The sequence below is a fragment of the Apis cerana genome, linkage group LG3 (assembly GCF_029169275.1).
Source record: "Apis cerana isolate GH-2021 linkage group LG3, AcerK_1.0, whole genome shotgun sequence".
In the NCBI taxonomy this organism is placed as follows: domain Eukaryota; kingdom Metazoa; phylum Arthropoda; class Insecta; order Hymenoptera; family Apidae; genus Apis; species Apis cerana.
The window spans coordinates 7095754-7123152 of NC_083854.1; the positions used below are offsets into that span (position 1 = coordinate 7095754).

General features: G+C 27.5%; 3 protein-coding genes and 1 non-coding gene across 17 annotated transcripts; 2 read left to right on the forward strand and 2 right to left on the reverse strand.

Annotated features, from left to right (window-relative positions):
- Positions 1-110: 110 nt before the first annotated feature.
- LOC107998118 (helicase domino) lies at positions 111-21947 on the reverse strand. 10 transcript variants are annotated; one of them, XM_017057172.3, is made up of 32 exons: positions 20553-20695; positions 19125-19321; positions 18339-19041; positions 17805-17933; positions 16455-17080; positions 16016-16226; positions 15399-15613; positions 15175-15312; positions 15014-15104; positions 14574-14761; positions 14403-14504; positions 13827-14142; positions 13558-13732; positions 13241-13427; positions 12836-12972; positions 12481-12667; positions 12071-12389; positions 11929-12009; positions 11388-11645; positions 10828-11147; positions 10455-10747; positions 9980-10352; positions 9644-9840; positions 9459-9573; positions 9026-9358; positions 8725-8946; positions 4013-4048; positions 3777-3945; positions 3173-3657; positions 2805-3089; positions 1591-2724; positions 111-1511 (listed from the first exon to the last, which is right to left on the reverse strand). In XM_017057172.3, the coding sequence occupies exons 2-32, from the start codon at positions 19308-19310 to the stop codon at positions 1188-1190; spliced, it is 8535 nt and encodes a 2844-aa protein (XP_016912661.2). In that variant the 5' UTR covers positions 19311-19321; positions 20553-20695; the 3' UTR covers positions 111-1187. The 10 variants fall into 10 exon arrangements, with proteins under 10 accessions (XP_016912661.2, XP_061928555.1, XP_061928556.1 ...); XM_062072571.1 differs by lacking the exon at positions 17805-17933; XM_062072572.1 differs by lacking the exon at positions 11388-11645.
- Positions 16295-16424, reverse strand: LOC114577605 (small nucleolar RNA snoR639/H1). The gene has a single exon (XR_003697789.1). It is a non-coding gene; the product is annotated as a small nucleolar RNA snoR639/H1 (small nucleolar RNA).
- LOC107998054 (DNA repair protein RAD51 homolog 4) lies at positions 21689-23974 on the forward strand. Of its 4 annotated transcripts, none has more exons than XM_017057069.3 (5): positions 21689-21775; positions 22475-22690; positions 22817-22929; positions 22992-23202; positions 23294-23974. In XM_017057069.3, exons 2-5 carry the CDS (start codon positions 22541-22543, stop codon positions 23795-23797), a joined length of 978 nt encoding a protein of 325 aa, XP_016912558.1. In that variant the 5' UTR covers positions 21689-21775; positions 22475-22540; the 3' UTR covers positions 23798-23974. The 4 variants fall into 4 exon arrangements, with proteins under 4 accessions (XP_016912558.1, XP_061928565.1, XP_061928563.1 ...); XM_062072581.1 differs by lacking the exon at positions 21689-21775 and adding an exon at positions 21794-21920; XM_062072579.1 differs by lacking the exon at positions 21689-21775 and adding an exon at positions 22110-22243.
- A 157-nt stretch (positions 23975-24131) lies between these two features.
- On the forward strand, positions 24132-27097 carry LOC107998071 (uncharacterized). 2 transcript variants are annotated; one of them, XM_062072582.1, is made up of 3 exons: positions 24181-24327; positions 24403-24470; positions 24798-27097. In XM_062072582.1, the coding sequence occupies exons 2-3, from the start codon at positions 24426-24428 to the stop codon at positions 25335-25337; spliced, it is 585 nt and encodes a 194-aa protein (XP_061928566.1). In that variant the 5' UTR covers positions 24181-24327; positions 24403-24425; the 3' UTR covers positions 25338-27097. The 2 variants fall into 2 exon arrangements, with proteins under 2 accessions (XP_016912576.1, XP_061928566.1); XM_017057087.3 differs by lacking the exon at positions 24403-24470 and having other exon boundaries at positions 24132-24327; positions 24791-27097.
- Positions 27098-27399: the final 302 nt, after the last annotated feature.

The window sequence follows — 27399 nt, forward strand, 5'->3', positions numbered from 1 at the left end:
ATTTAAATTTCACACATATATATGTATAATATATATAATATATTAATATGTATAATATTAATATATTATAATATGTATAATATATATTTATATAATGTAAATACACAAAATTATTTATAACAGATTTATTTTAGCGTCTATGATACACGAATATTATACATATTTATATATATTAGTACAATCTTACACAATTCGGTAAAGTTCTAGTATAAACATCGCATCATCGAAAGAAATTTGTAAGTTCTACAGGTAACTATAGATAAATATACAATCGCATACAATCGTTTCATAATTATATTTTTTGCCATTCGTATGTATCAACTAAACAAATTAAATATTTTCGAGACTGAATTATTTCTCATTAACTTTTAAAAATTCAAGAAGAATACATTTTGTCATGCAATCAGAATATTGCGAAGATATTTTCTACGAATTATTCCTCGTTTTCAAGAAAATAACATTTATATTATCTGATACATTATATCCCTTAAACAAAGTGCATTGCTTAATATAAACTAATTTGTCAAAATTTTTTCCAAGGATGGATTTTTCCAATTAAGGATAAGTTCTAAGGATACAAAAATTCAACATGCGTGGGCTCTAATTTCAATGAAATCAGAACATTAAACTGTGCATACCACTCTTACCACTCATGTTTCTGTTTGCAATTCTATAATCGTTAACAATTTGTATTTATATTTACTAAAACAAAAAAGGTAATAAATGTTAATACTACAGCAATTCTCTAAAAGTTAATGATGTACATAATTTTGTTTTAATATCATGTACAAATTCGGCCAGCAAATTTTGAAAAATGATAGAATAAAATTGGCGTATTTCAATATTGATCAAACTGAAATAATATATATTTGAAATACTATTCTTGATAAATAAAAATAAAATATCAAGAAAATCTTTTATGCTATATAACTATGCATATGTAAAAAGATATTTACACAAATATTATAGTTATATTATGTCTAAACCGAAAATAGTTACTACATCGAATTGATTAGAGTTTATTTTTATTACTCTTTTTATTTGTAATATCTTTTGGAATGTTGTAATTTCTTTTGTTTTTTCAAATGAGAATTCCATATTGATTTCATTTTGCTTGATAAACATAAATCGAAAATAGAAAAAACTTTGTAACATATAATAAATATGAAAACCCGATGAAGACATACTTACTTTGGTTGAGCATCTGGTTGAGTTTGTGATTGTTGCTGTTGTTGTTGTTGCTGTTGCTGTTGTTGTTGTACTTGTTGAGGATGAATAGGATGTGCAAGAGTTTGTAATTTAACTTGACTAGGCCCGGGGCTACCTCTTGCAGTTGTAACAACAGGTTTACCTTGAGCAGGTGTAGCTTGCCGTAATTGAGCACTACTTGCAGTCATAACTTGAATCGTTTGTTTTAAAGCAGCAGATGCAACTGGAATTACTCTTGTCTGTAATGGAGATTTAGCTAAAACTACTTGACCAGGTTGTGAAACTGTTTGTCCTGTAGAAACCTGAAATTATAGAAAAAGAAACAATAAAATAAAATGATTATTAAAAAAAAAGATATCAAATATAAAACATGTAACATACATGTGTAAATTGTTGCATTGCAGATGGTTGAACATGTTTCATGACTTGTTGAATTTGTTGCACAGTCATCGTCGCAGGTAATGACTTTTGTTGCACAATTAATTGAGTCTGAACACCAGTTTTCGCGGCAACTTGCGTTAATTGTGCAACTTTTTGTGCCGGCAATTTTCTTTGATGGATAATCTGAGGATGAAGAGCGAGCTGACGGATTTGTTGAGGTGTTGCTGTACGTACATTTGCAGTTTTTACTAAGGTAGCAACTGGAGTTCCACTTGTAGATGTTCCAGCATGTTGTACTTGTAAACCTGCCTGTGCGAATATTTGAGCTGGAGTAAGTCCAGTCTGTGCAGGTACTTGTACTTGAGCTACCGCTTTTGCTTGTTGCTGCAAAGCTTGTCGCTTTATTAGTGCAGCCATTTCCGTCTCTGATACTGCACGTGCTACGGTTTGTTTTCCAACAGTAGTTTGTGCAACAGTGCCACTAGTTATATTTTGTTTCATCAACGTAGCTCTTTGTTGTGCAGCAGCAGCTGAAACAGCTACCGATACTTTTTGACTATTTGCAGCAGCTTGTGCTTGCAATACTTTTAGTTGTTGCTGTCGCAATAGAACTTGCTGTTGTCGATAATATTGTAATTGTGCAGCAGTTAACGTCTTACTACCGGAAGGCGTTGCTACAGTAACACCAATACTTTTTTGTGTACCTGCAGGAGAATTTTGGGCAGCAGATACTAAACTTGCGGTTGCAATTCTTTGAGCAGCTTGAAGATTACCAACACTAACAACAGTTGGTGCTGTCCGTGCATCTTGCATAGTTAATGTTCCTCCTGGTCGAGTTTTAACTGTTGATGTAGCAACTGTCGTACCACCGGTAGTAACATTAGTGATTGTAGTAATAGTTTTCATTGTAGTTAACCCCGTTGTAACGGTAGTTGCAACTTGCGTTAATTGATGTACTTGAGGACTTGTGGTGTTTGAAATATTTTGTTGAGCTTGTTGTTGTTGCAGTTTAATTTGTTGCTGCTGCTGCTGCTGCTGCTGAACCTGTTGTTGTTGTTGTTGCTGCTGCTGCTGCTGTTGCTGCTGTTGCAATATACGAGCGGCTACTTGTTGTTGTTGCTCCGCAGTTAAAACCTACACATACAACAAATTAATAAAATTTTCAAAAACTTAAAAATTTAAATACTTAAAATATTATACAGTATTATACTAACGGCATGTTTAAGTTTCTCCTTTGCAATCCTATCGGCGCGTCGTGTTGCAACTTCTATAGGAGCTAACGGATTATCATATTGAATACCACATTCAGCTAAAACTGCAGCATTGGTAGGATTTTTCATTAACGGATTAACGAGTAACGGTTTAACAGTAGGTGTTCTCTTATTCGAAACAGATTTAATGGTATCAAATCTTTGACAGCACATTAATGTAAACGAATGATTTTTATCCTGATTATATAACTGAGACGTTTTCATTGGCCTGTTTGTTTTACTTTGTTGCTAAAAGAAGATGATTAAAAAATAATAATTTTTTTCCAACAAGCATCTCTCGTCAAATGTAGAATAAAAATATCTTGATATACCTCGGAAACCTGAGGCATTTTGTAAACGCCTTTTTGTTTCTTTTGTTTTTTCGGCGTGGTATCGTAAAGTAATTTTCCTTCTTCTCTTGGTACTATTACCGATTCGTATCTGCTTCTACATTGTTTAGGAGATCTATATATTCGAGAAGTATTATTTACTATATCTGCAACTAAATCCCAATTGGGAGTGTGACCAGGAGATAAAATCATCAAATTTAATGGCAGTCCTTGATAAATTTGAATTGCTTGAAGTAAAGCCCAATCTTCGTGTATCATCCAATCTAAAACATGTTCTTGGTCCACGGAAGATTTCGATATATGCGAAGGCTTTATACCCGGCAGTGGAATTGGTGGGCGCACTATACGATATTTATGTAATTTCATATCACGGCGAATTTTCATAAGTGCTGGTGAAGGCCGATCAAATAAAGATCTCGGTGCATAAACAGATTCTTCTTTATGTCTCATTTTAACCGCTCGACGTCCTAATAAGATATAAAAAAATTTAATATGTAATTATAAAAATAGTAAAAATATATTAAAAAACAATGAATTAAACAAAATGAATTTATATATTGTAATTATATTTATATATTGTACTTACCATCGCGATCATTAATTCCGGCTTCTATTCTACTTCTCTTTTGTTCTTTTTTAATGTATATCGGAGGTAATTGTGCTTCCGACATAGGAGTATTTTCATAAAGAAATCCCAAAGAATAGTCGATGTAAACATCGTTATCCGTTGTGGGAGGTGTAGGAGGACACCACATCTAATAATTAAAATAATTTTTATATATTTTCAAAAAACGAAAATGTAAATAAAATATGTACACTAACCGGCATTTGCTCCATATTGTCGTCCGATAACCATATCTGCAAGATATTAAAGTACGACTATGAGAGCTATTCAAAAATTAGAAATAAAAAATCTGCTTCAAGAAGATTTAAGGGAATTACGAAGAATGAGCGTCGTGTATGATGCAGCAACTTTTCAAGTATGCAGAAGAATTTGAAGAAAAAATCGTTTCCTCTTCATTTTTATACATGTCTTCATATTTCTTCTATTAAGCATAAATGAAGTTAAAAAATACCAATGTCGAAATAAATGAATAATCTTGGAATTTGAAGGAAATGAATAGGAAATATACATACATTTTGCTCGTTCAAAGGCTCATTTTTGTCATCAAAAATTTTGTTATTTTTAACTTCGCATTAAATATCAAATATTATACAAGACGCTCATTAATGTGCCTGCTTATACCTTGGCTGACTCCAAGTTTGGAATGGCAAAGGCAGTGTTTTGGTGCCATTTTATAAATAATTATTTGGAGCTTTCTATTGCATGCTATTATCTAATTTGCAAAAAAACTTTTTTAATGTGCGGTCATGATAGCCTTGCCACACCAAAACATCGCGAGAAGATCATTACTTTTAATGATCTCAGTATATATAACCAAGCACACTGAGCAAAATTTGACACCAAAACGGAACTGAACCTTTGATCGAACAGACTTGGATACGCACCAAGAAATAAGAAAACACATGATCTTCGTAGCAAGGAATATTTTGTTTATTTCCTTCCTCGGACTCACTCGATCATACAAAATACAGGCACGCAACTTAAATATTACAGTGGGGCATACCATTAAACGAAGAACTTCTTAAGTCTAGCATGTAATCAGGTCGTCACCTCGCAAAGTATGTAATACAAGGCGTTACACAAGAGCAAAGTACGACGCATTCACAGTATTACTTCTGTTTTTGTTTACTTCTGAATCGACTGTCTATTTCTTTTGTTTATATGATCAATCGCTACAAAATCATCGCGAAAAGCGAGACTTTTGTAGCATGCTAATGAACTAAGCTGTAATGAATTGTTCTCATCTATATATTCTAATATGATACAGTCAGATATCTTACTTCTTTCATCTTTCATTTTTTTTATCACCAAGTATAAATTACAATGTCACTTAAAGACATTTGAAACCTTTACAGGAAAGTACAATTTACAATGCTAAAAATGTTACACGTATGTACTTAGTACAACGAAAGAAATATCTTACTTATCTTTACTTTTGTGATTATATACAAGAATCATGTGAAAATTAAGAAACAAATAAAACTTGGATTTCTTATGCGCACGCAATTCCAAGTAGTAGTCCAAGATAATGTTTATGCGTGTCTAAATTATGAGAAATATTTATACAAACACGCTGCTAAATATTACAGCGATAAAGTTTTAGCGAGACTCAAGATATAGTACCGCTATTTAGTTTTTCCAGTTGAGTTGTTTGTGAAGGAGGAGGAGGAGCAGGAAGCTGAGAACGAATTGCTTTTTTAAATGGTGGTATTTGCTCTTCATCGCCTACTGTATCGATTATTTGCGATTCGTTCGTTTTTCCCCTTATCAATGGTTTTGCAAATGATGATAATCGTGTTCGCTTAATTTTTCTTCTTAATCTTTTTGAACTATCTGATGAATCGTAATTAGGATCGTTATCTAAATCGACCAATGCTATCACTGTTGATTGTACAGGCAATGAAACTTTATCCGTTTTAAGTTTAGAATTCAACGATGTATTTTTGTTCATCGTTGATGTTTTTCCTGACTTACTGGAATTTGTATAAGTACTTGCTACATTGGAATATACATTAGATGAAACGCGATCTCTATCTCTATTATCCAATCCAGAACTACACCATCCATCTAGTTTACAATTTGAAGTAACATCTGAAATTCTAAGAACACAATTTTTTTCTGATGAATCAGATCCGGAATTGGAATTAGAATCGACGTTTTTTTTATTATTTTTTGTATCAACAGAATTGCAATTAGATGTTTTTGTATGAACAGAGCTAGAAGCTTTATTACTATAATTACTTCTTGTATCCAAAGTAAGAATAGCAACGACTTTAGCTGTTCTTTGTGGTTTTTCATTAACATCATTAAAAGTAGATAATGGATCATCGTGTTTTGTAAAAGTTTCTGATACGACTGCATTTCCATTTGAATCTGTATTTAATGTTTCTATTTTTGAAGAAATAGAAGATTCTTCTTCTTGTGCTTTTGAATCAGAAGATAAATCTGTTTTCCGGATATGTTTATTTCCTTTATTTGACATATGATTAGGACTCGATTTTCCTAAATTTAACATAAAATTGAGACCAGATCGAGTAACTCTCGATGTTTGTTCAGAAGTAGGAACAGGTGTATCCGGTCGTCGTCTTGTGCTTATATTTATATTGTTAAATTCAATGTTTTTCTTAGATCTAGTCGAAACAGAACTGCAATCTTTCATTTCATTCAATTTTTCAGAGACTGGTTTCATTGGTGGTATTGAACTACTTCTTCGAAATGGAGGTGGATTTAAAAATCCATTATCCAAGGATTTTGAACTACGTGTCATAGGTCTTTCATATGATGTTGTATTCTGTTCTTCATTTCTTAATGGTGAATTTATATTTGACATAGATCTTGTTGCTGGTCGTGGAGAAGATTTAAAACATTCTAAAGGAGTGTCTGGTCGTCTTTTATGTACTGATTTCATGGGATTTGAACTTGGTGGAGGTGTTAAAGAACGAACTACACTCGATCTTGTAATTCTAACTTGTTCTATTGTGGGTCGAGGTGTATCTGGTCTTCGAATTTGTGTCATTTTAATTTCTTTACGATGAGTATTCGAAATTGAATTTGAATTTTCATTTCCTTGATTTTGTTTCGATTCACAGGATTCGTCAGATAATATTACAGACGAATGTGTTTCTAAATTTTTGTTTTCAGAATTATCTACGTTAATATTTATTTTTGCGCTTCTTGTAATAACTCCATAAGATATATCTGGTTTACGAAATTTTACTTTGTTTTCTAGATTAGATTCAGATTCACATGATTCATTCGAATTTAAAATGTCAAAAGAAAAAGTATTGTCATTACTTTGTATTGATGAAGTCAATTGAATTTTTGAATCATTTTCGTCATACATACATTCATCTAATTTAGTAAAAGATTCTTGTTTGATGCTACTAAATTCCTGACTAGATCTTGATTCTATCACAGAAATAGATTCAGTATCGTTATGTGTTACATTTGAATTTGAAGTACTTTCATCAAATTGCTCCTTATTTTTTAATGTTTCTTCTACATTCGCGTTTTCCTTTTCAGTAGGAGTTTGTGTTCTTGCATCGTTTTTTGACCCACATTCATCATCCGAAACATTTGTATCTTTGAATTTATATACAATTTTATCTTCCAATGTTTTTAGTTTTATATTAGAAGTAAGTAATTCCTCTTTTTGCATATCTACTTCATTAATATTAGATGAAATTATCTCATTTTTAGAAATCGAATCATTTAACTTCTCTGTAAACTCACCGGTATTTTCATCTACATCTTGAGTAATCATTTTATTTTTTAAGGGAGTAATCAATGAATTTTCTGATATATTAATTTCCTCATCTATTTCTAAAGTTATTGAATTTTTCAAACATTTTGAATCAGAAATTCTTTTTATTGTATTTGATTCTATTGTAGACAAACAAGAATTACTACTTTGTGAAATCAAATCGACATTAGAGTTTTCAGAATCATCATTATAACTTGCATCACCTTCAGAATTACTAGATTGTGTTGTTAATTTGTACATAGATTGTGTAATATATATCGATGATGACATATCTGTTACATCTTCATCACAAACTTTGTCATCAATTATACTTTCTTCTGAATTTTTACACTGTTCTGACATGCCAGATGAATTACCTGATTGAGAACATGTTTCTGTTTCTACCGAATTTAAAGAAACAGAATTAGATTCTTCTATCGTGATTGTTTTAATATATTTTGACTTTGGTGAAGAAGTTGCAACAATACAATGATTTGCTATCACTTTACAATTTTCAATGCTTTCAGATAATTCTTCAGCAGGTAAAATTGTATCTTGTTCACTGTCAGTAGATTTTAAATCAGATGTTTCTTTTTGATTCATAATATTTTCTTCATCAAATTTATTTGAAACATTTGCATTATTTAATTTTTTACAACTTGAAACGGGAGATGAAGGTAGGACGAAACTTTCTTCTGCTTTCATTCTCATTTCAAGTTCGCGTTGTTTACGCAAATTACTAGCTCTTCCTCGACATTTTGGTTTTATACCTGGTAAAATAGGACTTACATCTAATGTCCATAAATTAATTTTTACGTTTCCCCTAGATCTCGTTCGCGGACTGTTCAGATCAAAATGATTTTGACTGAACGATTTATTAGACCGATTTTTACGTTTTGGATATCCGCCTTTTCCAGAATCATTCTGATCATTTGTCTCCTCCTCCTCATCTTCATCGCCTTGACTTTGACTTTCCGTATGACTTGACTCTTCGTCAAGACTATCTTCTACGACATCTTCTTGTGATTCTGATTCTGATTCTGTAGTAGTCTCAGTTTCACTTTCTGATTCTTGAGCACTTTTACTAATATTCTTACGCGAATTCCTCCTCCTATTCGGTGGGAGTTTCTTATTGACTAATTTCTTAGAATTACTAGCACTATTAACCTGATTTTGCGCATCCTCACGTCCAAACGTCAAAGGCTTCTCGTCATCATCAGCTAATCGCATTCGTCTTTCTTCTTCCTCACGCAGCGCTCGTAACCGATCTAATTCCCATTCTTTCTTTTGTTCTTCGAGTTCACGTTCTGCTGCCGCAAGTTGTGCCGCAGAAAATGCACCTTCCGATTCCTCGACAAACTTCATCGCATAACGTTCTATGGGCGTCAACTACATATAAAAAAATGATTTTTAATAATTTTATTTTGATATTAAGAAAAATATCAACAAAATATAAACATTATTTTACCTGAGATACTAAGTTTTGTACTTCAAGTTCAGCTTTGCTAACTTGTAAATCATCCCTATCTGCATCATCTAAAGGTATATTTTCATCAAATTCTGCTAAATCAGCAACAGCCTCTGCTTTAGCAGTCTTTGCAGCTTGAACATCAAGATCTTCTTCAGCAGCAGCTAGAGCACTTTCAAGTGCACCCATTGCTATTTTATCCTCTAAAGTTTGACTTTGATTATCCTTCTGCAAAAATTTTTCTCGATCTCTATTTTGTTCCAATACTTCGGCCATTCGGGTTGTTGCATCATTCTCCGATTGATCAATATTAAAAAGATCTTGAATTGTAGACTAAAAATAATAACAATCATATTATACATGATTAAATAAGCATATATTAAATACATATTAAATGAATACTTTATTGATATTTTTGAAATGAAATACTTACACTTTTAAAGTAAGCAGTTGTGAAATTCCCTCCTTCAATAGCTAAATCTCCAAGTAGTCTTTTTTGATTGGCCTTTTTCAGAATATTTTCTTCCACAGTTTTTTCACTTACTAATCTAAAATATATATCATTAAATATATTTATAAATATAAAAATATTATATATATTTTATTTTATATATATACCTGTAGATATGTACATCCCGAGTTTGACCTATTCTATGACATCTATCTTGTGCTTGGGCATCCATTGTAGGATTCCAATCACTATCGTAAAATATAACAGTATCTGCTCCTGTAAGATTTACACCGACACCTCCAGATCTCGTCGACAAAATGAAACAAAATATTCGTTTATCTCCATTAAATCTTTCCATCAAAACCTATAATTTTTTCATAAGACAAACTATGTTAAAAAAATAATAAAAGAAATAATGTTTTTATAGTATTTTTATAAATTGATATATAATGATTTTTATAATAATTTATTGTTATAATAATGTTTATAGAATTAATTATTACCTGTCGCTGATCTACTTTAGTAGTACCATCTAAACGTAAATATATATGACCATGAAAATTAAGAAAAGCTTCTAATACATCCAACATTCTTGTCATTTGTGTAAAAATTAAAACTCTATGATTTTCAGATTTAAGTTTTCTAAGGAGTTGATGTAAAGATTGTAATTTTCCACAATCGTATTGTATCAATCTAGGATCCGGGAATTGCGTCATCATTGCACTAGCTACTGGATGGAACAATGCTAATTTTGGTGAAAATTGACGTTGTAATTCCATTTGTATACGTCGTTGACCAAACAATTTATGTGGTGGAGGATGAGAAACATGAAAACGTGGTGTAGGAGCACATACAGCAGGAACATGTACAACAAATCTAGTATAAAACAAAAAAAGTAAAATTATATTATATTAAAGATAATTGAATGTTAACATATTTACTATTGAAGATTAAATTTCGTTTATTAATATAACATACCTTTCAAAAACTTCTTTAAGCTCTTCAACAATTTGTTCCGTACTTTTAATTGCTTCTGCAAGTGCTTCTGTGCGAGAAAAAAATTGCCTTCGTGTACGTGTACTATCTTTAGCAGTTGCACAATGAACCCAACCATTATGCCATCTACATGCTGTAGATGGTTTACCAATTCTTAATGCCATAAACAAATCTTCTCCATATAAAGGACACGCAGCACATCGTCTTTCATTAATATTTGCAACCAAACGAAGTTTAGCTTGCCTTCTTTGTTTTCGTTCTTCTTCTAATTGTGGCTGTAAGGAGATTACATTTAAAATTATTTAAATCTTTAGAAATATATAAAACAATATAATTATATTTTTAATATAATTACCAAATAAAATTCGGATTTTGGACGTTCTTTTATTTGTGCCTTTTCTGATTCTTTTTGTGCGTGTCTAGTAACAATACCGGAACGAATCGATTGTTGTTGAGATTGTCCATTACCAGCGGCAGACTGTGCAGTAATATTAGGAGAAGCAGTAACATTGAGTGGCGGTACTCTCATTACGGGCCTTCCACTTGTTCCACTTGTAGTTGTCACTACACCTCCTATAACTTTGTTTACAGTAGTTGCTGTAGTAGATAGGCCCATTAAAGATTTTGGTAAGACTTTTAAACGTTGTACACACGGAGTCATTACTGGAAATGAAACTGTAAGAATAACACAATATTAATCACTATTGTAAAAAGCAAAAAAAGATATAAAAAATATACCAATTTATAAATTATGCCATTTTGAATTAAAGATTTTAGCTATTAATTTAGGAAAGTATTTATGATCATGCATTATATTTTAACATTCACTTAAATGCAGACAAATGATATGAAAAAAAATGTATATGATTCACACAATGTCACATAAATCAGAGGGACATGAGATTTAGGACAAACCTGTGTTAGTGTTTTGTTGATTTGAAGTCAGAATGATATGTCTACCAATAGATGTTTGAACCATCTGTGCAAGATTAGGCATTGCTATTCTTTGGACGGAATCACCTTGTTTAACTGCAACTGTTTGTGTTGCTAGTCGTTGCAATCCATCTATAATATTTGCATTCCCTACTGTAATCCTCTGTGCATTTGTTGTTGCTGTAGTTGGTGTCACTGTTGTACTTTGTGGGTTATGTGCTAATGTTCCAACAGGGATTGCTATTTTCGAAGCAAATACAACAAATATTTTACACAAATTGTAATTCACAAATGTTAGATAATAATTAAATGTAAGTTTGTTAATGTGCTCTCGGTTCTAGAATGCTTATAACATAGGAAAACTATAAACAAGCTGGCCCGAGATGATCAATTCCTCTAGCACCACTGCAAGAATGATTACACAGTGACAAGTTTGAGTGCAACCACTGATCGATGATGCACAGGATTTTAGGTTTTAAAGATACATATACACATTAAAAAAATAAGAGAAAAAAATAGTCACCTTTTACACTACCTTGATGTTGAACTAATTGTACAGAATATCCCTGCAATTGTTGGCCACCTGCTACTTTTAATGTGACACCTATGAATATAAAAAAAGTATTAAATATTGATAAATTTTATCAATAAAATCAAATTTTTACCTTGCGTTGGAGTGCTTTGATTATTTGCAGTCTTTATTAAAGGAGATGTTCCAACTTTTGGAGTAGGTAAAATTCCGGCTAAATTTTTTAATTTTGCTTGGGTTTGTCGTGGAACAGATGATGGTTTAACTTGATTAGATAATCTAACATTAATTTTAATTTTTCCGGATGGACATCTTGGAAATGGATCTGGTTGTGTATCTATTTCTTCTATAAGTTTTCGTGGGGTTTGTAAACGCCTAACTCTATGCGCCACAAACGCGGTAAGAGTTAATTCCAAATCACATAATAAAAGATTAATACTAGATAGATCGATATGCTATAAAATAAAATCAATATATATTATATTTTTTTTTAAATTTTTAAAAACATAATTAAGATTATGAAAAAAAAATTAAATTATATATTACCTTAAATGGATCATAATCCAGAGCACTCCATATCAAAGAAGCAGTGACATATTCAATTGCTTCCATTTGAAATGGTGATACAGTAGGTCTCACTTCAAATAAATTTGGATGATTGCATACTTTTCGTAATTGCATTAATACATTAATAACGCTTAACAAATTACCACTAGCCAAAGTTTCTTTTGTCCTTTACAACAAAAATTACATTTATTATATACTATATAAATCTGTATATATTATACATATATATGTAATATGTATATAAAAAATTTATATATTTTATAATATATATTATATAATAATAATATATTTTATAATACATATATTATAAAAATATAAAATATATAACACTTACTTTGCTCTAGACATAAAATCATCATACAGATATCGCTGTCGTTTTGATAAACGACACATGACAACATGTTCATATTTTTTTGGCAATTGTTTTTCTACTTCTGTTTTTAATCTTCGCAATAAAAAAGGTCGTAAAACCTATGAATAACATAAGTAATATGTAAATGTAATAAAAGAATTGAAAAAAACAAATGATATAATAAAAATTCTAATAAAAAATGTTTCTCCAGACAGGATTCGAATATCATATAAATGTATATTATGATACGCGAGTTTTAATAGAGAATTTTTTTTTAATATTTCGCTATTTATAAAACAGATATATAATACATAATTATATATCTGTGTCGGTAGCGAATTGTATACATGAAATAATTATAAATATAAAAGCAAATTACGTACAAACCTTGTGCAGACGACGAATGATATTTTCATTATATTCACTGTTCCCTTCTATCATTCCAGTAACAGGATTACTAAACCATTCTTTAAATTCTCTGTGTGATTGAAATACATTTGGCATTAAAAAATGCATTAATGACCACAATTCCATCAAATTATTTTGGAGAGGTGTACCAGTAAGCAATAAACGTCTGTAACAATGAGAATTTTCATATGAAATAATATTTATAAAATACAATATAAAATATACAATTTATAAATACAAATATAAATTATAATTATTTTTAAAGCACATTATCTAAATATAATGATATAAATTACCGTTGTGTTTGAAAATTTAATAATAACTGCCATCTTTGTGATTTGAAATTTTTTATATTTTGAGCTTCATCTAATATAAGATACTTCCACTTTTTTCTTCTAAAGCTTTGATGATCTTGTATAACCAATTTATATGATGTTATACAAATATGAAATGCATTAGGTTTTGTCCAACCTAAAAACAAACAAAATATTATAAATACTTTATTTATATTTCTTAATACTATAATTACTTACTATTTATATTTCTATTTAATAATAAATTTTACCTGTTCTTTTTTGTTTCCTTTCTTTTTGTGTTCCATAATAAGTTAATATCTTAAATCCTGGACACCACTTTTTACATTCCATTTCCCAGTTGAGCATTACAGATGTTGGTACTATTATAAGATGAGGACCCCAATTACCCTTTTCACATGCTAAATGCGCAAGTAAAGCAATTGTTTGTATGGTTTTACCCAAACCCATTTCATCTGCCAAAATGCCATTTAATTTTCTATCATACATTGTAACAAGCCAGTCCAAGCCTATGTGCTGATATTCTCGAAGAGGATGTTTTAAAAGAAATGGAATTTTTGTGACAACCTAAAATTATATCAGTTTTTTGTTAGAGAATTATAAATATATTTTTTTTTAATTCATATAATTTATAAAAATTGTCGTGACAATTCTCTAAAATAAATCGACGAATTAATTTACTTGTCAAGAAAAGATGCCACTTATACTTTAGCCTTTCTAAATGGTCATGTGCAAATTATTGTCACACAACCTTGGATGGAAGGCTGTCTCAACAATAAAGACTGGCTCCACGACAAAAAGATTATCAAAATATTAGAATGACGTACACTAGTTGTAAGTAAAGTATTTCCTTTAGGTTGAATACTTTCTGCCAATGCTGCTACGTTATCCATTTCATTGTGAGCATCTGAATGATCCAATTCTGCAGTCTATAAAAAATAACCAATATATTATTTTTTTTATATAAAAGTTGTCATTATCTAAGAATATTATTTTACTTTATCATCTGATGATTTTTCCATAGATATATCTTCTAACAGAGATTTAAGTCCAATATCAGTTTCATTATCAGTTTGTGTTTGAGACTCCTCTTCTCCAACTTCATTATCACTTTCCTCACTTTCACTTTCATTACTTGTAGATTCTTCTTCATTCTCTTCTTGCTTTGTGCTTTCTTTATCTGATTCTATACAAATATATACATATATATATATATACATATATATATACTTATATGTATATATACATTAAAAATAAATATTCATGCTGATTTAATAATTGTAAATTTTAATTTTCAGACAAATGCCTCATATTACATCAGAAATAGAAATCAAGAATGAAAACCATTTCTTGAATCATCAGGAATGGTAGAATGTCATCATCAAAATATAAATATTCTACAACTAAAATTAATTTAAATAATATTATATATATTTACCTTGATTTGGTTCCTGTTCAACATCCATTGGCACATCTGATATGTTACCATATTTAGCCATAAGTTCATCAATAGACATTTCATTTTCAGCCTAAAAGTATTATACTTTTATAGAGAAAATTTATTACTCCTCTATAACAGCTAGAAAAGTATACACATACTTTGAGATCGTCTAATTCTTGTTTATAATCTGCATTTTCTTCCAGTTTTTCTTGTTCCATGATAGTTTCTTCCTCATCTGAGGATTCATCTGATGCAGCAACAAAATCCATATCTCCATCTGTTGTCTTTTCATTTTCCTTTTAAAATATATTTAAAAAATTATTTATCAAAATAAAATATCACTTAATTCAAAATATTCTTAATTCAAAAATATAATACATACTTCTTCCACTTCCTTTGATGCAGGTGACAAACTTTTACTTCTATTCTCTAAGTAATCAGGTGGTAATTCTTTTAAAAGATCTTCTAAGGGTAATTCCGATTCTTTTTTTAACAATTCAACTTCTTCTTTATGATTTGTCACAGATTTCAGTTCTTCTTCAGCTTTTGCTATAGTTTCTTCATCATCATCTGAACTTTGGTTTGGTTGAAAATCCTCTATATTAAAAAATATTATATAAAAATATTAACTATTATATTAGGATATTAATATATTCGCGAAACTTTTCGAGAACTAATTTTAGAGTCAAAATAAATATATAATAAGTTATACAAAAATATTAAGTTATAAACAATTTAAATTCATGATACATGAAGCAAAACGGAAAAAGACGATATAATGAAAACAATGATCTTTATTTCCCTCTTGCTGAAGCTAACTTTGTTTATAACTTTATGCTTTAAGCTTTAACTAACATTTACATCAACTATTGTGTTTGTTTTGAACCTTAGAATTCAAAAATATCTTAATAACATTAAATAAATAATATTAACATATATATTAATATCATATATATTATATTATTAAATGATAAATTCGATAAAATATATTTAACACACCATCAGAATGAGATTTGCCAGGTGGTATTGGAGAAGAAATGCGTGAACTATTCATAGAGGCTGGTATACTTTGAGGGCCATCAGTTTTATTAAGTCCTTCAGTTAACCATGTTGAATATTTTTCTGTTTGGCCCACAATAAAATTTAAGTGTTGGTCTAATGCTTGCTTCCTTTTTTCTTCAAGCCTCGTTTGTTGCTTATATTCCACCAACTTTAAAAAAAAAAGAATAAATATATTTATTTTTATAAAAATAATGTTTTAGATACTATGAAAATAAATGTCCTGCATCAATTCTTTGATTATAAAAATAAATACAATCATACACAATGAGCAGACTTTGCTGTTCCCATAACGAGCACACATTTTCAATTAAAATACATTGAAAATGTCGGCTTAATAGTATGGGGTAAATAAAATTATTACAAGTTACAAATTTACCTTTTCTACATTTGTCCAGAAAGTTTTAATTTCTTTAGCAATAAAACTAGCGATCTTTTTTAACCTAAGTTCTTGTGATTTTTCAGCTTTTTGTGCTTGAATTGCTTTCTCCTGAAAATATTTTTGTACCATACGCGCACATTTTTTTGCTGCAGCTTTTTTCCACTTTCGTTCTTGAGCAAAGTCGGCAGCTAACCAAACCATTTCTTCCAATAAATAATCCCAGTGAGCTTTTGTACGAGGTGGTTCTTGTACCTTAGGTAATCTTCTTTCTGACCATAATCCTTCACGTTGTAGTTCCGCAATCCTTTGCATAACATATGCTTCTTGTTTAGCTTTTTCTACTATTTGTTCTTGATTATTTGTGATATCACATGATGTCGCATTGGAGGCAGGTAATTTAACAAGTTTGACAACAGGCTGAACAGGTGTAGTAGGCGCAGAAGATGTTTTTGTAGTAGTAGTAACAGCAATTGTAGTAGTAGCTCCAGTAAAGGTAACAGTAGAAGTAGTCATTGTAGTAATAGTTGTTGTAATAGATGTAGTTATTGTAGATTTATCTATCACTGAACTTGGAACAGTTGTTGTTACAGATTTTGGTGAACTTGGAACTATTGGTGCATTACCTGTAATGATAATAAAAAGACTTAATATATGATCAAATATATTTAAAAAAATTTTTGAAATATAAATATATGTATCAACAGTGCCCTTAGGTTGAGAAGCATAATGCTAAACAACCTTACATAAGCTGTGAATTAATTAATTTTCCCACATAGAGTGGACTGTTCCAAAATATATAAATTTGAATCAGCCGTCTATTGTGGGATATACTCTTATATACTCTCTCTATAACATTGTAAAATATTAAAGAAAACATAGAATCATAATAAATTATTAACATAAATATAAATATAATAAAATTTTCTCAAATATAGATATTGCTGTGAGTATGAATTATGAAATATGAATATAATAAAAAATGAATTAAAAAGATTACATGAAATAAAATTTCTTATTGTATTCTTATAAACAAAAATCATTGCTTTTTTTAATTTTAAGGAATATTGCAATATATTCTATTAATACTATTAATTATAAAAAAACATTATAATGTAATTATAATTACATCAAACTTATGTAATTTAATAAAGTGAAAATAATTTTCATATTAATTGTTTATTTTTATTTAAGTTTCATTTTTTCTGAACTTAATTCAATGAAAACATGAAAAGCATTAAATAGAAACTATACGTAAATATGATAAGAAGAAGCAACAAAGATAACTTATATAGAAATCTATATAAGTTAATGGATCTAAACATCAAATGATAAGCCTGCAGTAATCACCTATAATGAGCGTGGGTGCTAGAGTAGAAGTAGGTGGAGGATGAGCGGTGACTGGTGAAGACTGAATTGCTGGTCTGAAGGCAAACACCATGCCATGGCGGCCCCCTTGAGGCCTACCTGGTACATGTCCTATTATGCAAAGTAATTATTTTGATTGTTGTAAAATATGTACTAAAACTCTTAATTCTTTTTCCACTTTCTCAAATAAATATCTATCAAAAAGGAAAAATTAATATTATAATTTTTATACAAAACAAATCAAAAAAATATATTTAAACATATATTATAATATTAATCAAAATATATATTTTTTAAACTTAATACATTATGTACAAATAGAAATCATTTTTTACTTTTTAATTTATCAGTTTTTAAAAAAATAAATATAATGGTGTGCCTTCTAGCATTCTAAAAAAAATAATTGACTAAATATAAAATTTTATTAGAAATTCATAAAATTATTAAGTATTTTAGTATTTTTTTTATTTAAATCATCAAATTTATTATATATATTTAAAATAATAATATAATTACCTTGTTGATTAAGTTGGGCTACTGCAGCAGGCAATGTTGTAGATACTGCAACTGGAGCAACATTGATTCCAGAAATTTTTACTTCTGTACATTGATTCACAGGAACTATTGTAGAAACAGTAGTTGTAGTTGGTGTTAATGGAATTTCTGATATTGCTGGCAGTGGAGCTGTTAAATCTTCATCATCATCATCTGGATCTAATCTATGTTGCCGTAAAAAATGCAAGTATTGAGGTGTTGGAGGTTTCTTTCTCCATGTTTGAAAATCCATCATATTGCCTCCAGCATGTAGAAAGAATAGTTCTGATGCATTTTCAGCATATTTTTCTCTTATTGCACGCATTCTTTTCATTTTATGTTCCATAATTCTCCTTCTATAACCCATTGTATCATCAGCAATCATAGTAGATTTTTCAGTGGAATCTGCTAACTTCAATTTCTTCCTTGCAGGTGGTGACTGCAATGAAGCTTGAGAAGTTGGTGCAACAAACATATTTCTAATAGAAGTACGAACAAGTTTTGGAGATGTTGCTAAAACAACTTTAGGTGAACTTTGACGGGTAGGAGATGTGAGAGGTGAATTACTGACACCTGCAACTCCCACACTTGCACGTGGTGGTGTACCACTAATATTAACAATTCTACTAATATTAACACCAATTTGTTGAATATTTGCATTTGTTGATGCATTACTTGGAATAACCTGTGATTAAAAAAATAATTATTTAATTTATATTCATCAAAATATTTAAATATTTATATATTATAGGAATTACAGATATTTACCTGTGTAAGACCAGGAACCTGTGAAGTAATAACAAATTGTTGTCCAGCACCTGTGGTAAGAACATTGAGTCCTTGAGCAGTAGCAAGAACTTGTTGCAGATTAACTGTTTGCTGAGTTGTGCTTCCATTGCTTCCTCCACCCCCATTAAGGGGCGGTAAAATAGGTGCAGTCTGCTTATCACTCATTACACATTACACTAAATATATAACAAATAAAACACATAAAACAAATTACTGATAAATATTATTAAAAATTATTTTAATTCTATATGAAATAATTTTTAATAAAAAATAAATAAATATATATTAGAATTTTTTAATATTGACAATGCATATATCATTTAAATATAATTTTAAACATACCATAAAAATCTCTAAAAATCTTCAAATTTAAATTTAAACTATTTGTAATTAAATTTTGAAAAACCTAAAATAATAAATATTTATACTTTTTTATAATAAAAATGATTAAATATTGTTTTTTTTTAATTTTGATAATAAAATAATAAAAATTATATAAATGTTTCAAATTTATATCTTATATTTGTCAAAAGAATTTTTAAAAACCTTTTTCTTTAAATTAAACTAATAAAAAAAAATTATTTTAAACTAAGAAAAAAAAAACAAATGAAAACAAACAAAAGGAGCAAATTAAAAATTAAAAAAATTGAAAAATAATTTCAATTTGTCAATTGTATGCAATATTATATTAAACTGCACATTTTTTTGACAATTATATATTTATTTCATGTTAAAAAAATATACATATAAAATTAATAATTAAAGAAAAACATATATAAAAAATAAGAAATTAAAGCTTCACAGATTGGTAATAAGTTTATTTTTCAATTACTTAAAATATATGAATAATTTATTATCGAATTTTAGGTCAAATATATACATTTCAACCTTATTCTAAGTAAGATAATTTCAATGAATCAAAATGAGAACGTTAATTGATTTGTGAAAAAAGCGCCGAAATCAAAATTTCTCCGTTCACAACTGATACACCACATTGGAATTTATAAAACATGCGTATTGCGCAAAAGAAAAAATATCCTTCAAAATACAACAGCATGAACATTAAAAATGTATCTACAATCAACTGAATAGTGAAACGAACAATGTCATTTAGAATATCAAAAGATTGCAACGAATATGCAAACGTCCAATATATCAAGCATTCAGGGCGTTCAAGTCTTCTTATTAGAAAAATGTCAATTTATCTTAATCTAATAACAATAATTGTTACATCAGTCTATTAGTTAAACTTTTTCATGATAAAAAACAACTTTTTCGATCTTTTGAAGTGTTTCGCTTTCCGAAAGAATACATTTTTCATAATTGCGTCAGTGGAGCCTCGCGGCGATACAAAGGAAATTTTTCGTCCGCCATGTTGGCGTTGGTCTGATAGGAGGGCGGACTTACCATACTGTAATCACAAAATTCTGCAATGTAGGTGAGCCATCCACGAAAATAATTGTTACACTCGTGATCGACGAGCATTAAATTGTAATTAGGTACTTCACGTAATATACAGTGCATGAGCTATATCTAATATTTTACAGAACATCGTCGCTCGACTCGCTCAAGGACGCACACACTTCTAAACATGGCGACGGTTCCCGACAAATTTCGACCGCGACCAGATCGTGAGCTGCTTGCTACTTCACGTTTACACAAGCCACGGAGAGATGCCGCTTCAACTGAGTGCTGAATCTGCGATTGGTCAAATGCAACCGGATACTTGGCAACGTGGCAGTATTAAACGTTCCTGATTGGTTACTGGTAAAAATATTAAAAGGACTTGTTTTCCGACTAACAAATCAAATCAGCAACTATTATTTCTGAGTGTAGATATACATTTTACAAAATCTATTGTTATATCTATTGCTAATATATAAAAATTATTAATAAAAAAGTATTACAGTTTATTTCTTTATGATAAGAATTTAATGTATAAAAAACATTATTGAGATAAATAAAATAGTTCAATGAAATTATTTGCAAAATAATTAATCTTTTACGAGGTATTCATAAAATAAATATTTTTATATAGTTTAATATTGAAATTAAAAGATTTTATAAAAATAAATTATTATTTTTCTTCGACAATGATTTTATATAATGGCATATACAATCGACAAATATAGGCATATATTACATACAGTATTACATCACTTTACATTCCTGGGATCGCCGTTATCCAAATATTTCGATCCAATTTATAGTGAAAATAAACTGATACCATGAAACTATATATATGTATATATTTTCATATATCTCTTCCATTTAACTAATTATGCACCACGTGTTTATAAAATTAAATGTTATATCTTTTTCATTATTTTTTTTAATTATAATTATTTCTTATAAAACTAATTAATTAAAATAATTTTCTATGTAAAAAAATAAATTTTATTTTTTTTAATAAATTTATCTTTCAATAAATTGTTATTTTGAATAAAAAAAATATTTTATATTTAATGTTTTATATATTTTTTATAAGGTAAATTTATGAGAATATTAGAATATTCTAAATTTTGATATTTTATAATTGATGTAACATGGTTGCCGCGTTACATACACTTAAATGTACCACGTGCTACTCACAATTGTTATAATCGTTAATATTACAAATATAAGCAAGTGTAAGTTTAAAAAAGGAGATTTTTTACTTACATTTTCGTTGATCTTCATTTCACCTTCTTATATTTATGAATTTGTGTATTTTCTAACCAAAATCAAAGAAATATTTATCTATATATTGAACACATGCGCAACTCATAATATAACGTATGTTAGACACATTTTTAAATATAATGATAAAGTCCCAATAAGTTTTCACAAAGTAAATCATAATTATATATAGAATATATCGTATATAAATCATAATTAAATAAAAAATGAAATTTAAATACATTTGAGTTCATAATTTTTTTTTCTGATTCTAATTGATTCTACTATGTTTAACGAAGTACCTGTTTGTGATACGTACAATCGTAAGAATGACGCTGAGGTCATTTCGATACTCAACGCATCATCTTTTGAGTACTACCGTTATATTTACATTGATTTACGTAGTATACGCGATAATAATTTGAAACTTACTACTACTAGTAAATAAAAAAAAATAAAAATTTTATTAAATTAATGTAAAATAATTATAAATTTTTTATACAAATATTTTAAAATTAGATTATTTTTTTTCATAATTATTAATTATCTGCATTGTTAATAAATATTCATAAATTTGTAGATTAATTATTATATTATTATATTGATTAAGTTAGTTTTAATTTTCCGGAAATTTATTAATTTTAATTATTAATTAATTTTAAAAATAATAGAGAAAGTAATGGAATTGAAAAAGTACAATATATAATAAATAAAAAGTGACTAGAATATCAATTATCATGAATATGACTAAATTAAGTACAGCTGTAAATTCGAAATTATCAAGCAACGTAATAGAACAATTACAACATAAACATATTTGTACTGTTATACAATTTATAGATGAAGATTCTGAAAAATTAGCATCTTTTACAGGATTATCATTAAAGGTATATATACATATATAGATATATTAAAAAGAAATAAAAATGAAAATTTTAAAATTAAATATATTATATAAATAATAATTTTTGCAAAATGTTGATTACAAGGTTAAATAGGTTAATAATTTATAGGACATAATTGAAATTAAACGAAATATTTGTAAAAAATATGGAGGTCTAGTTAAAAATGCTTTTCAATTATTTGAAATAGAAGAAAAAAATATAATTTCTACAAACTTATCAAGGTATATAAATATTAAATACGAATATTCAGAATTCAGAATTAATATTAAATTTAATTGATTAGTTTAGACAATTTATTAAAAGGTGGTTTATATTGTGGTCAAATATATGAAATATGTGGTTTATCTGCAAGTGGAAAAACACAATTGTGTTTTTCAATTGCAATTAATATTGCACTTAAATCCAATAATCTTGTAAGATATATTGATACAAAAAGAGATTTTTGTGGTTCAAGAATAGAACAAATTTTATTAAAGAAAAATTATAATAAACAGGTATGTATATATTTTATAACACTATAATAATAATTTAATAAGTTAATAAAATGCAATTGCTAAGCAAAATATATTTTTATTTTAATTCTAGGTTATAAATGAAACTATGGAACGTATCAAAGTATGTTGTGTATATAATATACATCAATTACTTAAAATTTTACATTGGTTATCAATTAATTTAAAAGAAGAAAATGAAGAGTGCCGTACAAGAATTATAATTATTGATTCTTTACCAGCATTAATTTTTAAATTTTCTAAAGATCATAAAACAACAATTATCTTAAATCATCTAGCAAATATTTGTCATTTTCTTGCTAAAGAATTTAATTTGTCAATTATTAGTGTTAATTTAATTAGTCAGTGGAATAATATTAATAAAGAAGGAACAAGTGCAAGTTCAAATGAAAATATTAATGATATTCTAATTAATCCTACTTTAGGAAAATATTGGGCACATGTTCCTAATACGAGATTATTATTAGAAAAACAGGAACTTGGAAACAGAAAAATTTCAATTTGGAATAGTTTTCAATTAGAAGCAGATCTTGCATGCACTTTAATTATAAATGATTCTGGTGTTTCATGTTCATAATATTAAATAGATAAGAATTTTTTTATTATTTTCGTTTTTAAAAATTTTGCAACTAATATAAATAAATATACAAATATATTGTATGCTATATGAATTTTGTTATAAGATATTCAATTAATGTATCTATAATAAATTATTTATAATATCTATAAATAAAATTAATTAATTTTAATGTTATTTTAATCTTATTTAATCATTAAAATTTTATTATTGATTAATATAATAAAATTATACTAAAATTCTGATAAAATTTTAGACTTGCGTAGTAAAGTTTATGTTTACCGCTAATTTCAAAAATATAAGAATGTCGTCAATAACTTCCGGTGACGTAAGTATTGCAGTGTTGCCATATTTTTATATAATGTGAACAGTAGCATAACAGTTTATAATGGTTATATTAGATTAGAGAGTTTGTTAGAGTATATTGTTAATTAATTGGTAAGAACGATGGCTTCCTTGGTTGCAGATTATGGAACTTCCTCAAGCTCAGAAAGTAATAGTGATGATATTTCGGATGATGCCGATAACACGTAAGCTTTCACCATCACAAGCATGTTTCTCTATTGTTTGTTTTCTTCTTTTGTATAATGATAATTCCTTTAAAGTCACAGAAATTTAAACTTTTAAAATGAATTATTATTACTACATCTTTAACATTATATTTTGCACAAAGGTATGTTTCTTTTTTTATAAAACAAATAGCTTTATATATTTTCATCTATATTTATGAAATAAAAATTAAAAAAGATATATTTATTCCATAAATCTTATATTCTACAATATTAATTTATGCCATTATTTTTATTCTAATATTATTTTATTTTAATAAATAAAATGTATATTTTTCATTCCTACATATATATTTTTCATTATTAATGTGATTTATATATTTACATATATGATTTTTACATATATAAGTATATTTAATCACAGTTGATACTTACACATCAAATTGAATTTGTTCTTTGTAATCTGATATTGCCTAACCCTTAGTTTTAAGGAAGAGGAAGAAGAAGATGATGAAGAAGAAGAAAATAATGAAAACAATGAAATATGTAAAACAGCTTCCAAAGAAAAACTTCCATTACCAACTCCAGATTTTAATGGCATACCTACAATGAAAACTTCAGTCTTCTCAAATCCATTTGTTGAAGCAGAAAAAGCAAAAAGTGCAATTCTTGAAAAACATGTGAAAATGACTCCAACTCTTGATGATACAAAAATGATAAATGGTAAAAAAATTTGTTGGAATTATAGAAAAGGTAGATGCCGGTTTGGACATAATTGTACTTTTGCACATGATTCTGATTTACATCGTACAGCAACTGAATTAGAAACAATTAGAACACCACAAGAAACAATTATTTGTCAAACTCCTTATAATGGTCAAGTTTCCATTAATGATGATGATGAAATAGATCAAGAAAATAATCAAATGAATAGGCGTAAGAAGAGGCCAGGATTAAGTCAATCTTTAATACCAAGCAAGAAAGTCTTAAAAATGTACAAAGCACAACAAGCTAAAGCTATTAGTAGGTAAATGTAATTATATCAAATATATATAAGTAATGTTAACATATAATTAGCTGCTCTGAAATAGAAACAACTTATAACTTTTAAAACTCAAATGAATTCATACAAATGGAATTGATTATAAGCTGCATAAAAAATAATAATCAAAAAGCATTAAAATGCTTTATAAAAGAGCTGCATAAAAAATAATAATCAAAAAGCATTAAAATGCTTTATAAAAGAGCAAACTAAGAAAATAATCATTTCTTTATATATGAATAAAAAAATTAAAAGAATAAATAAATAAAATGAAATGAAAATATATGCTTCCAAATAAAATTTTGCAGAGAACAATATACATGCAGATTATGCCTATTTCAAAATCCATGAAAATTTCAAGATTATTTAATATTTAATATTTCTAAAAAAAGTGTTCGTTATGTATATAAAGAATAGAATTTAATTGTATAATTAATACTTCCAGGGACCTGTATAAGTGAATCATAATTCATTATGTCTTGCATGCAAATAGTTTTATAAATATATTTCTATTTATACTTGGTATTCTTAACTTGCCCATGAAACACAAAACATGTCTTCTTATATTTTGTTATGTAATTTAATTATATGTCTATATATGTCTCTTTAAAAAGAGACAATTATTTAAAAATTTTTTTTCATCAGAATTCTGAAGAATTTATAAGTAGTAAGAAATAAATATTCTACTTAAATATTATATAAAATATCACTACAGCTTTAATAAAAATTTTTAGATACTGTTTAATGTACAGAATAAAAATTATCCATATAAAAGTGATGTGTATGTAAAGAAAGAATTATATAAGTTATGTACAATATTGTTAATATTTTTTCTTAGTAAGTATTTAATATTTAATTTAGGTATCAATAATTATGCAATTATAACAATGATATATGAAAAAAGAAAAAAACAATTACGCTTCCACTATGCATTATTTTTTACATAATGTTATAAGATATAAAATAGGACTTTATAATTCTACATGGAAAATAGAAATATAAATGTTTATTAATTTTGATTTCATCAATGAAATATTATATAATTTCTGCCTTTAAATTTTCCCATTTAAATATTTTTATTATTAAAATTTTTCGTTATTGTATATTATAACAAATGTATATTTTATATACATTTTAAACTTTATTAAATTTATTTAAATTTCATAAAGCATATACAAAATTGATATGTATGAACGTTATCTAACTTGTTTCTTTAAAGTTTAATTTTGATAGATTAATATCATTGTCATAAATAATTAGAATTTGAATTTGGTAAATATACTATGAAAGTTACTAAAAATAAAATAAAAATAAAAATGTTTGCAAAAGAAATATTTTATATTTTGTTTAGATAATTTTTTATTTAATAAGTTCTTTTTAAAATAATTTGTAAAAAGAACTATAACATTTTCATTCAAAGATTTGATATTCTAGAATAGATAATTCTTATAAAAATTTAACAATAAAACAATTAAGAAAAGTGTATAGAATCATGTGAAAATTACTTCAATTAAAAAATATAATCTTTCAAAAAAAAAAGTTTTATTTGCTAAAATGATTTTATATGCATTAATTTAACACATATAAAAAAAAAATGAATTTGTTAATCTAAAAAGCGAATGTAAAATGCGAAAATATTTATGCATTGAAAAATGTTATATTTTATAAGTTTTTCTTTTTTATTTTTATTAGTAATAAGTTTATGAAAAAATGTTTTGAAAGTAGCAATAAATTTCAATGATCAAGAAATTATTGATTTTTATTTCCTAATAATTACCATATGAAAATAAGCTTTAATCTGAAAATAAAATTTTAATAAATCTTTTGATTAACATTATAATTATTTAATTATTTATAAGCAGAGGAAAAGGAGTCTCAAAATGTACAGAAAATGATAGGCACATGACATTTTATTACGATATTACATGGGTACAATATGAATTCAGATCAATTATGTATGGTGTAAGTGCATTGATAATTGATTATTGCATCTTCCATTGAAAATATATATTTATATATCATTCTTTTTTTTTCACTTCTGCGACTAAACA

Bases quoted from the DNA above. Each gene is read 5' to 3' on its own strand.
- LOC107998118 (XM_017057169.3), bottom strand. From the start codon at position 19,310: ATGAGTGATAAGCAGACTGCACCTATTTTACCGCCCCTTAATGGGGGT. The intron at 10,748-10,827 runs GTAATTATATTA...ATCTCCTTACAG, and splicing joins CAAAATCCGAATTTTATTTG to CCACAATTAGAAGAAGAACG. The intron at 9,574-9,643 runs GTATATATATAA...TATATATTTTAG, and splicing joins CGGGATGTACATATCTACAG to ATTAGTAAGTGAAAAAACTG.
- LOC107998054 (XM_017057069.3), top strand. From the start codon at position 22,541: ATGAATATGACTAAATTAAGTACAGCTGTAAATTCGAAATTATCAAGC. The intron at 22,691-22,816 runs GTATATATACAT...AATAATTTATAG, and splicing joins TTACAGGATTATCATTAAAG to GACATAATTGAAATTAAACG. The intron at 23,203-23,293 runs GTATGTATATAT...TTTTAATTCTAG, and splicing joins AGAAAAATTATAATAAACAG to GTTATAAATGAAACTATGGA.
- LOC107998071 (XM_017057087.3), top strand. From the start codon at position 24,245: ATGGCTTCCTTGGTTGCAGATTATGGAACTTCCTCAAGCTCAGAAAGT. The intron at 24,328-24,790 runs GTAAGCTTTCAC...CCTAACCCTTAG, and splicing joins TCGGATGATGCCGATAACAC to TTTTAAGGAAGAGGAAGAAG.